This window comes from Cherax quadricarinatus, chromosome 80, assembly GCF_038502225.1.
Source record: "Cherax quadricarinatus isolate ZL_2023a chromosome 80, ASM3850222v1, whole genome shotgun sequence".
Classification (NCBI taxonomy): domain Eukaryota; kingdom Metazoa; phylum Arthropoda; class Malacostraca; order Decapoda; family Parastacidae; genus Cherax; species Cherax quadricarinatus.
Window position 1 is genome coordinate 16517849 of NC_091371.1, and position 14089 is coordinate 16531937.

A 14089-nucleotide genomic window follows, 5' to 3' on the forward strand; every position below is an offset into this window, starting at 1 on the left:
GCAGGGTGACCTAAAAGGAAAAAACGAAAGTTTGTCCTTTTACACTGAGTAATATATACAGGAGAAGGGGTTACTAGCCCCTTGCTCCTGGCATTTTAGTTACCTCTTATGACACGCATGGCTTAGGGAGGAAGAATTCTGTTCCACTGCCCCATGGAGATAAGCAGAAATAAACAAGACTACTAAGAAAAATAGAAGAAAACCCAGAAGGGAGTGTATATATATCCTTGTACATGCATGTGTAGTGTGACCTAAATGTAAGTAGAAGTAGCAAGATGTACCTGAAATCTTGCACGTTTAAGAGAAAAAAGACACCAGCAATCCTACCATCATGTAAAACAATTACAGGCTTTTGTTTAACACTCACCTGGCAGGACGGTAGTACCTCCCTGGCTGGTTGCTGTCTACCAACCTACTACCTATGAAAATTATAGTTACCCACTTAAATTTAATAAGTTTATTTCCAATGTTATAAACCATACTTACATGTCATTCTGTTTAAAATACTGTAATACATGGTTGATAATCTGCAGAAATGCAGCTCCACACAAAGCTGGGGTTTTACTGCATATATACATATATTGGTTGCATTATCTAGAGTTTTGACTTCCTACTGAAAAATGTCATCATAGCAGTAAAAAATTCATCACATTGCAGCCTTTCTACAAGGTTGTTACACTCCTTGTCATTCACCTAAAAGAAAAAAGAATACAAGATCAGTTCAATTTAAATTACTAATTCATTGTAAAAATTATATTTGACTATGGGAGGGGGGGGGCACAGGTGCATACTGTATGTTTCTTTGTGTCCGTTAAAGTTTTAAGACTAGGTTTTGTGTTAAAAAAAAAAAGAAAAAAAAATATTTGTGGGTAATATTTTTGAAGGGTTGAAATGCACATATTGTCTAGTATGCTTAATGCATAATAGATCCCTACTGTCTGGGTACATAGAAGGGAAAATATGATTAGTAACCATATGAAACTAAACCAAAATGTAGGGCTACCATCTTTTTTGTAATGCTACACTGGACACTTCCCGCTCTCAAAACTATCGCTAGGCATATTTATTTTTTCCAACTATAATAAGATCTAATTTTATGATTTTCCATTTAAGTATTAAGCACAATTATGTGGGATAACATTAGATTATTAAAAAAAAAAGGGGGGGGGGGGGGATTCCTGGATTATGCCCAGTACAGCTCTCTAATTTTCAAATGGTGTTTTACTGTCCCTCAAACACTTTGGTAGACTTTTCTTCCCACATGGCCATCTCATATCAAGGAATGGTAATCCAAAACAAGAAATACATACATCACTCATTCAATAGCTGTCTTGCCAAAAGTGCACGGACATCACAGTTCAGATCCGCCAAACAGCAATACCCACTGCTCAGAGTGCAGGCATTGTACTTCCCACCATCAGGACTCCAAGTCCAACTAATCACTATTTCCTGTATCCCTTCATAAATGTTATGTTTACCCCACACCATAAAAGCACATGAAACCCTAAAAAAAAAAACACTTGTCTCCACTATCTCTGATCTAACGCTTAAACACATGCCTGCTGTATACACTCGAGCGTCTACCACTTAACCCTTTCATTGTTGGTCCCGTAATATTACGGCTTGAGAGCCAGTGTTGGTCCCGTAATACTATGCCAAAATTCTAGTGCCTTCAGATCTGGTGGGAGAAAGCTGGTAGGCCTATATGTGAGAATGGGTCTGTGTGCTCAGTATAAAAAAAAAAAATCCTGCAGTGCATAATGAGGAAAAAAAAAAAACTGACCATGTTTATGGTTTAAAATATCGACTTTGTGGTGTATTTTCGTATGGTATTTATGGATGTATTCTCATTTTCTTGGTCTCATTTGATAGAATGGGAAATATATTACAGAAATAGAGATGATTGTGAATGGTTTTCAGACTAAAAGTACAGTGCTACCTTGACTTACGAGTTTAATCTGTTTCATGACCTAGCTCATAACTCAATTTTCTTATATCAAATTAATTTTCCTCACTGAAATTAAATGAAATGCCATTAATCCGTTCCAGCAGAATTCCTGGCTCTCGGGAGGCAGGAGAAAATACTTCAATATAACGCTAATATCAACTCTTCGGCTTATTTATCTATCACAATTTATCTAATATGACATAATAAACAACATAAATAACATAGAAACGTGATATATACTCTAGAATGAATAAAATACGTTATTATGTGACAAGTGGTGGCGGCCACTCCCAAGGTAAAAATAATTATCGCTCTGACCATATCTTCCCATTCTTGCCCTTCTGAGGTCTTATTATAAGAGAAAATGGAGTGTTTGTAAGGCTAACTGCACTAGATCACTAGTTTCATAAGGAAAACACTGAAGCAATGTATTTATAAATAAGAAATATTGTATAAAAACAAAACACAACAGAGAATGTAAAGAAAAACTGGTTTTATAAAGTGTACATATTTATCTTTGGAGAACAGATGCTGGCGGAGGTAGAGGGTGGAAAAGATAGCCAGAGGAGATTGGAGGAGTTTGTTTTGTGCTTTTTCTATCGCTCAATTGCTTAACTTACTTGCTACACTTTATCGCTGGCATTATAGCCTTTATTGACTCCTCCTGCTTTAGTATGGTGCACATCGTAGAAGTACTACGCTGGTAATGCCTCGCCAACTCCACAACCCACACACCTCGTTCATGTTTTTCTATGATTTCATGCTTTAATTCAATGGACATCATCCTCTTCTTCTCAGCACTGTCCTTTGCACTTACTTTCTTAGGACCCATGGTTAGAAAGAAGAAATTTGGCAAAATAACTGCATAAAATGCAAGCACAACACAAGAGAGATGCTTCCACGGCGAGGTAAACACTTGCACCACTGATTGGATGTTGTGGCATTCGCTGCGCCAACTACTGGTGGCGTATCTGAACCTCACTTGTAACTCAAAGCAAAAAATCAACTGAGCGATGGCTCATAAGTCAAGGTACCACTGTACATACCTCGAAACTAAGCTCAAAGTAGTGGAAATGTTCAATTTTTGCCGATGTTCAAGAGTAAACAAATCATGCCACACGTCCAATACACATCAACTGGTGGGTTTAATATGCTTTCAGAAATGCGCTGATACTATTTATACCATTTTTACAATATGTAATGCAGTAGTCTGCATAACAGTAAATCTTCTATTTTTTGTGTGAATAAAAATTCAAAATGGAAAGCAAGTGTAATAATATAAGAGGGGCCTGGAGACGTGACTAATGAACAGAGAAAATGTTATTTTAGTGCTAGGAATGTCTGCATTGCTTATTCTGGCCCCTATTTTGAAACTGGCCATAGCTCCGTGTCTTCCTTTGCGGATGACACCCAGATTACCATGGCAGTGACCTCCATCGAAGACACCGCGAGACTCCAAGTGGACATCAACCAAATCTTCAAATGGGCCACTCAAAACAATATGAAGTTCAACGAGGAGAAATTTCAACCACTCAGATATGGGAAACTTGAGGAAATTAAAAATGTATCAGGGTATACGACAAATTCTAACCATACAATAGAGTGGAAAAGTAATGTGAAGGACCGGGGAGTGATAATGTCAGAGGACCTCGCCTTCAAAAATCACAATAATGTATCCACCTCATCTGCTATGAAAATGGTAGGATGGATAATAAGAACCTTCAAAACTAGGGACGCCAAGCCCATGATGATTCTCTTCAAATCGCTTGTGCTCTCTAGGCTGGAATACTGCTGTACACTAACGGCCCCCTTCAAGGCTGGCGACATTGCAGACCTGGAGAGTGTACAAAGAACTTTCACAGCACATATAAGCACGATAAGGCACCTAAATTACTGGGAACAGTTGAAGGTCCTTGATCTGAATTCCCTGGAATGCAGGCGAGAGAGATGCATGATAATATACACTTAGAAGGTCCTGGAGGGATTGGTACCAAACCTGCACACGAAAATCACTCCCTATGAAAACAAAGACTCGACAGGAGATGCAACATTCCCCCAATGAAAAGCAGGGGCGCAACGAGTACATTGAGAGACAACACAACAAATGTCCGGGGTCCAAAACTGTTCAACTGCCTCCCAGCCTACATAAGGGGGGATTACCAATAGACCCCTGGCTGTCTTTAAGAAGGCACTGGACAGGCACCTAAAGTCAGTACCTGACCAATCGGGCTGTGGTTTGTACGTCAGCTTGCGTGCGGCCAATAGTAACAGCCTGGTTGATCACACCCTGATCCACAGTGAGGCCTGGTCTCAGACCGAGCCGCGGGGGTGTTGACCCCTGAAACCCTCTCCAGGTAAACTTGAATTGTGTATGAAATTGGCCAAATTACCAATTTCTGATCACTTTTATTGATAGTTGAAATCAATAAATGGGTGGTTTATTGTACTCAATCAATAGAACAAATGGAGTTCTAGTGTAATAGCTATGATTTTGGTCGACTGGAACAATGGAATTAGCTGAATATAGGGCTCAATGTGGGCAAAATCGGCGCCGAGTGTATATCGTCAAGAGCAGTAACTTCACAAGAGAGTAATTCCAGAAGTCATCCATTAATTTTTTTTTTTGTTTTTTTTTGTGTCATTACCATCGGGAAAAGATTCTCTATCATTTCATAAGATTTTTTTTTTTTTTAATATTTTTCGACATAGAATGAGTCTAGAATCAGGAGTCCCGACAGTGAAAGGGTTAAAATCTCATTCCATCCCTCACTTTCTAACCATTCCTGGAATGATCCTCACCCCTCATTCTCTCTGCTCCCAAATATATACACCCATGTCATACCATAAGTATCTATTGCAGTTCACTTCGTATGGGGATGTCAATCACATGAGATGCATTATTATATTTAGGAAGTAGTGCTAAGCCTATTAGAGCTAGGCAGCACATGGGAAATAGGAGGCAACTAGGTTGAACCAAAGAAGGGGAGGAAGTCCAATTCTCTGGATCAAAACCCCTCACCAGCATCAACGACCTTCCTAAGGGGTCATGTACAGTGTGTGGACATACACAAGGATCACACACTGATACTTTAGAATATCAAAACATCCAACCATTTGTACACATCCAAACAAACCATATAGTATATGGTAAATCACTTCATTGTTAATGATAAAATATCTGAAATCCTGATATCGTGTCCACACTTCGTGCTGGCTAGACAAATGAACTTATTTTATGCGAGTCTAACTTAGTGACTAAACATTATACATGTAGTACTTAGTAATAAGTAAAAATACATTTACATGTTGCAGTGAGAAGATGAGGTTGTAATATACATAAAGTGACTAATATCTTAATGATGTAAGTAACTATGTCTAGTGTGGTCTGACCAAGACCCAGTGTGACTTTTTTTTTTTTTTGCAACTGCTCACAGGATGAGCCAAGGGTGCACAATAAACTACCAATCACAGGATGAACTACTTGGTATACAATAAAATACTGCTCACAGGATGAGCTGCAGGTGTACAGTTAATGCCACTCTGGCAGCATAAAGTAAGCATTTTTTTTTTTTTTTAACACATCGGCCGTTTCCCACCGAGGCAGGGTGACCCAAAAAGAGAGAAAAAATACTTTCATCATTCAACACTTTCACCATCATTCATACATAATCACTGTCTTTGCAGAGGCACTTGAATATGACAGTTTAGAGGTCCGTCCAAACTGCCAATCGTGTTGTATGTGAACACATATAATATGTAATATTTAATGCATCAATGCTTGTATAAACATATTAGTAAACAAAGCATCACTAATATGGGTTTAACCAACAATATGCAGGATGGTCATCCTGTGATGTTGCTTGCCAACTCTGTAGAATGGCTACGATTTCTAACATGACGGAAAAAGGTCAGCGTTAGTGTCTGCAGGGCCAATGCTTTCTCTTCTGCTCTTAAAGTTTGCCAGAACATGAGTAACAAAAAGGCACAATACCGTGACTGGAACGATACACATATAACCCGCACATAAAAGAGAAAAGCTTACGACGACGTTTCGGTCTGACTTGGACCATTGACAAAGTCACACTAACAGAGGTGGAGCAGGACGGCTATATATAGGCAGGAAGAGGTGGAGGTAGTAGTAGTAGTAGTAGTAGTAGTAGTAGTACAAGAATTGTATATAATACCGACAAGATGAAATTAAGACACATGCACAACACCCGGGCATCCCCATCGTAGACGTTTCGCCATCCAGTGGCTGGCTGGATGGCGAAACGTCTACGATGGGGATGCCCGGGTGTTGTGCATGTGTCTTAATTTCATCTTGTCGGTATTATATACAATTCTTGTACTACTACTACTACTACTACTACTACTACTACTACTACTACTACCTCCACCTCTTCCTGCCTATATATAGCCGTCCTGCTCCACCTCTGTTAGTGTGACTTTGTCAATGGTCCAAGTCGGACCGAAACGTCGTCGTAAGCTTCTCTCTTTTATGTGCGGGTTATTTGTGTACAGAACATGAGTAGTTAGTCTCACTGTTGTATGGAAGAGAGCAAGAGGAGCAGGAAAATTAAGTAGACATTGGCAGTATCAGCAAGAAGTGAAGTATGAACCACATTGCTATGAAGTGTATTAGTTTGAGAGAACGAAATTTAATATCTAGAGGATATGCGTTGTTACGGTGATTTTATAAACTTAGAAACATAGGGAAGGAAATTACACTTAAGTTTTCACAGAAATGGGTTAAGAAAATAAAATGTCTTAGCATAAAAGTAGACTAATCTTATGAAATTGAGAGGGCAGCCAAAACAAACAAAAATTTCAGTCTAGAAAATGATCAGAGATGCTAAAGGTGCAGAGGAAGACAGACAGACACAATAGCTCCTCTCAACATATTGTGCATGTTAGGAAAAGTAATGATTATATAGTGTGCATAGGCTTACAATAAACAGAAAAAGAAAAGTGTGTCACAACAGTGGACATTAATACTAATTACAACATACAGAGTTAGATTCTCATTCAGCTTGAGATATATAACTTGATTGTTAAGTACAACAAGGAGTTGGAAGGGATAACAGTCATATGACCTGCAGAGAACATAAACAAAGCCAGCTGGAGAGAACATATACCAAGAGAAAAGTACATCTTGCTACTTCTTCTTACACTTAGGTCACACTACTCATACATGTATACAAGCATATATATATACACACCCCTCAGGGTTTTCTTCTATTATCTTTCTAGTGCTTGTTCTTGTTTGTTTCCCCTTATCTCCATGGGGAAGTGGAACAGAATTCTTCCTCCGTAAGCCGTGTGTGTTGTAAGAGGCAACTAAAATGCCGGGAGCAAGGGGCTAGTAACCCCTTCTCCTGTACAAATTACTAAATTTAAAAAGAAAAACTCTCGTTTTTCTTTTTGGGCCACCCTGCCTTGGTGGGATACGGCCGGTTTGTTGAAAAAAAAAAAATAATATTTACAGTATTACTTTTTCTGCACATCAAATAATGAACCACCAACACTTCTGAAATTTCATCACAGATTTAAACACAGCTTCTGCTCTGATAAAAGATTAACTAATTTCCCATTGTACTTTTTCCCATTCATTTATGTGGTTTTCATAAATATTTTATGTTCTACATCCCCTCAAGGGAGGTTCCTTGATGCTGGTGAGGGGCTCTTGATCTAGGGAATTGGATCTGTGCTTCAGTTCTCTGAATTGAGCCTGAATACCTTCCATCCCCCCCACATGCGCTGTATAATCCTATGGGTTTAGCGCTGCCCCATGATTATAATAATAATAATAATTATCTTCTACATTAAAATGGACAGGCTGCCCAAATAATTACAACTAACCTCATGCAGGAAGTCTTTTTTAAGAGCTCTAAGCATCCCTTTGGCACTAATCAAAGTTTTTGGAGGCAATTGTGCCCACTGATAAATCCTTGACCATACTTGATCAAGACATGCATCAGGAAATACTTCTGTTACCAAGCCCAACTGGCATGCTTCCACAGCATTTATCTGTAAAAATTAGAAAAATAAAACAGAATTTTACCAAACATATACTGTATATGCATTTTTTAGGTCTACCTATATTGCTCATTTAATGTATGATATTGTAAACATGTTATCAGGCTTTTATATTCATTTGAAAGTGAAAAAAGGCTTAACTTTACAGCAGTAGCCCAGAGCCTAACCTGCTGTAAAAGCAGGGCCCTCCTGTACAGAGACTTCTTATGTTAAATGTATAAACTCTAGGAGTTCTTACAAGGAGAGGTCACTTATGAGATTTAATAACACCTTTCTTTCTGACCCTTTCAAGAAATTTTATTGGCTAGTGCCCATTTTAGTTACCAAATTAGGCACCTCCTGCTTGTATTGAGATACAGCAATCAAATTTTATTTCTTTGCAAGTAGTACATTGAGATTATGTATTTACAATAATGAGTTGCAGTGCAAAGAGAGCCACTATCATGCCTAGGCATTATGGAGAGACTTAATTTAATGGCTTACTGACTTCTTAATACTAAAGAAATTTATCATACTCTAAGTTGTACAATAGTTCTATTAATTATAAATGAATCTAATGTTTAGAAAGAAAGGATGAATGCCAGTCATAGCATGAACCAGTTCAAGAAAAGAGCCAAAAGGTCTGATGAATATAGCTACAGAAAGGGAGGGGAATGATTTTTTATTTTTTTAGTTAACACATGTGTAATTTTACCTTATTCCTAGTAATGACCCTCGTATTGTAGATAGTCTTAATGACCCTTGTGTAGTAGTCTTTTTAGTATGATAATAAGATGTTATCTCCATTATAGATAAGATTTTAAAACCTTAATATTATTATAATAAGGTAAAAGGACCCCAATGGAAATACGTCACTCTGGCTTTTTTGGGTTATCCTAGATACTTCACACATATGCTGCTATGTATGATAATCTATGTAACTGTATTTGTGTATACCTGAATAAACTTATTTACTAACAAGAACAGCTAATAAACAAAGAAATAGCAATTGTAAAGTACAAGTACTATATACATGAACTAACTAGTAATTTATGGAATACCTGGAAATCTAAAAACCAAAATGAAATTCAGTTTTACAAACCTTTTTGCCAAACAAAATCATTTCTGCAGCCTTTCCTGGTCCCATTATTCGGGGAAAAGTGTAGGTTGAGCAGCCTTCTGGTGCCTGGCCTAATGACACAAATGGTGTATGGAAGGTAGCCTGTAAAGGTTAAAAAAAAAAAAATATTCACTTTGCCTTATAAAACAAACATTTTTAACTAGTAGGTACCCTTACAACATCTGAATTTATAGAAAATTTCACTTCAACTGCTGTACAGGAGCACCCTATATAAGAAACTCATACAGTATTTCCTTAAATAATGTATACATAATATAAACAAAGTCTTTTATCATAAAACTGTGCTGAACATATATAGATCTTGGGCAAAATTCTTCCTGAAAAATTAAAGTTTAAATGCACAATTGAATTAATATTAAGAAACTGGTGTTTGCAGGAAAGACTGAGGTTTTTGAAATCATACTGCAGTGATGAAAAATAATTACCTTATTACATGATAGAGAATCTTAATTTCCATGAAAACTGAATATCACAATAGCTTACAGAAATTGGAAAATGGTTGGCAAAAACCGTTGAAGATTACTAGGAGGCTTCATTAGCAATGGTGAAGAATCCTTAATGACAATTCTTATTCTGGAATGGTGTTTTTGATACCTAAATATACATTTATAAATGATCATACAAATACGGATAACAGCCCTGCAGTTGAGATGGGAATATCAGCAAACTGTGATTGGAGGGTGTACCAAGATTGCAGCTTTGGTAATTCGTTGGCTTGGAAAGCGTCGTTGGTAGGGTAACAGTGTCAAAAGACTGCATCAGTCTGCAAGCACCAACAGTCTAGCTAATTAGATCCATTGTAAAATATAAAAGTTAAGAAATGCCTATTAAAAATTTAAATCCAAAAAATTTTCAAAAGAATAAACTGAACAAAATATATTATGAAAGGTAAAAAATGTGTGAACATACCCTGTCTGTAGCATATACTACATCAAAGAGTCCCAGTATTGTAACTCCAATGCCAACAGCTGGCCCATTCACAACAGCAACCAATGGCTTTGGGAAGTCAATAAAAGATGCCGTAAACCTGTGGTTAAATGAAACAACTCTTAATAAGGTGAAGAAATGCTCAAAAACTAAAATTAATATTAGCTATTTATAGCCAAAAAGTTTAATTTACCAGAATCTTTTTCCAGCAGCTTTCACTATTAGCTTTCACTGTCTTCATAGCTGTTGAGCATTTTTTCAGATATTTGGAAAACTGTTACCAGCTCTATATCTACCAACTAATCCACATAAGCCTTGCAGTGGTTATGATAAAAAAAAAATTACTTTTACAAATTACATATGTAACATTATGCACAGGTGCTCACTACAAAATTTGCAGTGCCTCCTAAATTCCCCAATTTTGATCACACAATGTTTTTACTGAAGGGTTCCACAGGAATAATTTCAGACTATCATGGATTTCTGAGGTGCCCATTTTGTTTTAACTTGTTGCATGACCACTAAATTGAAAAGCAAGCGTGGAATTTTGTTCAGACTCAAGTTTACTGAATTTCCCACACAATCTCTGTTTTGATTTTCTGAGGTAGAAGTTGAAAATGAACATAGATAAGAGTAAGGTGATAAGGGTATCAAATGATTTAGATAAAAACTGGATATCACATTGAAGAGAGGGAGTACAGAAGATGTAAATGTTTTCAGATATTTGGGAGTTGACGTGTCAGCAGATGGGTTTATGAAGGATGAAGGAAAAAAGGCGAGTGGTGCAATGAGGTATTTGTGGAGACAAAAAACATTATCCATGGAGGCAAAGAAGGGAATGTATGAAAGTATAGTAGTACCAACACTCTTATATGGGTGTGAAGCTTGGGTTGTAAATACTGTAGCGAGGAGGCAGCTGGAGGCAGTGGAGATGTCCTGTCCAAGGGCAATGTGTGGTGTAAATATTATGCAGAGAATTCGGAATGTGGAAATTAGAAGGTGTGGAGTTAATAAAAGTACAAGTCAGAGGGCTGAAGAAGGGTTGTTGAGGTGGTTTGGTCATTTAGAGAGAATGGATCAATGTAGAATGACTTGGAGAGCGTATAAATCTGTAGGGAAAGGAAGGCGGGGTAGGGGTCGTCCTCGAAAAGGTTGGAGGGAGGGGGTGGAGGAGGTTTTGTGGGCGAGGGGCTTGGACTTCCAGCAAGCGTGCATGAGCGTGTTAGATAGGAGTGAATGGAGACAAATGATTTTTGGGACATGATGAGCTGTTGGAGTGCAAGCAGGGTAATATTTAGTGAAGGGATTCAGGGAAACTGGTTATTTTTATATAACCAGACTTGAGTACTGGAAATGGGAACTACAATGCCTCCACTGTAAAGGAGGGTTTGGGATATTGGCAGTTTTGAGGGATATGTTATACATTTTTATATATGCTTCTAAACTGTTGTATCTGGGCGCCTCTGCAGAGACGGTGATTATGTATGAGCGAGGTGAAAGTGTTGAATGATGAAAGTATTTTCTTTTAGAGGATATTCTTTCTTTATGGGTCATCCTGCCTCAGTGGGAGACTGCTAACTTGTTGAAAAAAATTTTTTTTAGCAAGATTAGAACAATATTTGAAGAAATATAACCTCTGAAAGACAAAATGAGCCTTAACCCAAATTATTATATTCATAAGGAGAGAAAGCACTAAACTCCTAGGGATCATACAATGTCTGGGAAAATGGGAGGTAATCAGGTATGATCCAAGTAAGGGATGGTAAGGTCCAATTCCTTGAATCAAGAGCTCCTCACTGGAATGAAGGAATCTCCCTTTAGTAGCCAAAATCTGAAACAAAATTAATTAAGCAGACAGCATTTAGAGGTATTTGCTGGAACTTTCAGGAATGCATCTGGTGAATTTGTATGAAGCACTGTACAGCAAAGCCTTAATTAGTACGAATATTGAATAATACGAAAATTGACTTAATATGAATTATGAAATGATCTTCTTTACACAAACCTAGGTAGTAGGTTGGTAGACAGCAACCACTCAAGGAGGTACTACCATCCTGCCAAGTTAGTGTAAAATGGTAGCCTGTAATTGTTTTACATGATGGTAGGATTGCTGGTGTCTTTTATGAAATGATATCAGATCTTATTTAACACATCTAAATTCGATTAGTATGAGTTTCCTGCCCACCCTGCTTATTCCTGCTCCCAGATATAAGTATGACCCTGTTGTTGTGTGAAGATGTGCAGCAGCTTCTTATCCTATTCATATTTAGTACTATATTTTAAATTTTGATATATTGCTCTTAGCAAATATAGACAAATAAAAGAATACTTACAGTGCAAATAAAGCAAGTGCAAAAAAAACAGGAGGCTTGTTATTACATTAAAAATAAAAAACTGATGTAATCAAGTGATATGCACATGGTGAAAGCAACTCTAAAATAGGATGAGATGTTGGAATGCATGAATCAACGATATGTTATAATACACAGATGAAATAAAAGAAAAAGTTAGTTGAATAACCTTTTTGTGGCTTGCAAACAACTACTAGAAATAGAAGTATTACAATGCTATAAATGGACCGTCTCCAAGTCTCTTTATGGCAGTGAAAGAAAACAGTTCACGTAGAAATTGAAGAAAACCTTAGATGTAACACCTCGATAGAATAGACTTTTGATATGGGTAAAATACGCTAGGAAAATTGTAATTTTAGCTTCTTTATTTTCAATGATTATTGCTGTACATCTGTAAATTGTGTGTACAGTACTAATTAAGTATAACAGAGTACAGTACTTAATGCACTTTTTGGCTACTTAACATTATTCCAATTTAACAAACTCGGACAATCCTCCCCTATTAGTCTATTATGTTGAAAGTTTACTTTATGACCTATATAGTACATGATAATACAGTTATTATCACAACAATTATTTGACCAGCAGAAAATAACAATATATTTACTTGTGGAATCTGTTGATATCAGGGGCAATTAGTGTCTTCAGTGGGGTTTCATCATTTCTGTTATCACTCTTCTTTGGTATCCCAGTTGATGACTTTCCTCTGAAATGTATGATTCTAAAATTAAGATCTGAAAATGGTTCAAGAGATTTTTTTTTTTTTTTTTTTCAACAAGTCGGTTGTCTCCCACCGAGGCAGGGTGACCCAAAAAAGAAAGAAAATCCCCAAAAAGAAAATACTTTCATCATCATTCAACACTTTCACAACACTCACACATTATCACTGCTTTTGCAGAGGTGCTCACAATACAACAGTTTAGAAGCATATACGTATAAAGATACACAACATATCCCTCCAAACTGCCAATATCCCAAACCCCTCCTTTAAAGTGCAGGCATTGTACTTCCCATTTCCAGGACTCAAGTCCGACTATATGAAAATAACTGGTTTCCCTGAATCCCTTCACTAAATATTACCCTGCTCACGCTCCAACAGATCGTCAGGTCCCAAGTATCATTCATCTCCATTCACTCCTATCTAACACGCTCATGCACGCTTGCTGGAAGTCCAAACCCCTCGCCCACAAAACCTCCTTTACCCCCTCTTTCCAACCCTTTCGAGGACGACCCCTACCCCTCTTTCCTTCTCCTATAGATTTATATGCTTTCCATGTCATTCTACTTTGATCCATTCTCTCTAAATGACCAAACCACCTCAACAACCCCTCTTCTGCCCTCTGACTAATGCTTTTATTAACTACACACCTTTTCCTAATTTCCACTCTCCGAATTTTCTGCATAATATTTTCACCACACATTGCCCTTAGACAGGACATCTCCACTGCCTCCAACCGTCTCCTCGCTGCTGCATTTACCACCCAAGCTTCACATCCATATAAGAGTGTTGGTACTACTATACTTTCATACATTCCCTTCTTTGCCTCCATAGATAACGTTTTTTGACTCCACATATACCTCAACGCACCACTCACCTTTTTTCCCTCATCAATTCTATGATTAACCTCATCCTTCATAAATCCATCCGCCGACACGTCAACTCCCAAGTATCTGAAAACATTCACTTCTTCCATACTCCTCCTCCCC

General features: G+C 37.5%; 1 protein-coding gene across 6 annotated transcripts in view; it reads right to left on the reverse strand.

Moving 5' to 3' along the window:
• Positions 1-442: 442 nt before the first annotated feature.
• Positions 443-14089, reverse strand: part of LOC128702380 (enoyl-CoA delta isomerase 2) — a 47322-nt gene continuing 33675 nt past the window's right edge. For all 6 annotated transcript variants that reach the window (XM_070102185.1, XM_070102188.1, XM_070102189.1 and 3 more), the window contains exons 5-9: positions 12990-13088; positions 10014-10131; positions 9066-9185; positions 7808-7975; positions 443-693 (exon numbers count right to left, since the gene is read on the reverse strand). In XM_070102185.1, coding sequence (XP_069958286.1) covers positions 595-693; positions 7808-7975; positions 9066-9185; positions 10014-10131; positions 12990-13088 — 604 coding nt within the window. In that variant the 3' untranslated portion in view covers positions 443-594. The remainder of the gene's footprint in view (positions 694-7807; positions 7976-9065; positions 9186-10013; positions 10132-12989; positions 13089-14089) is intronic.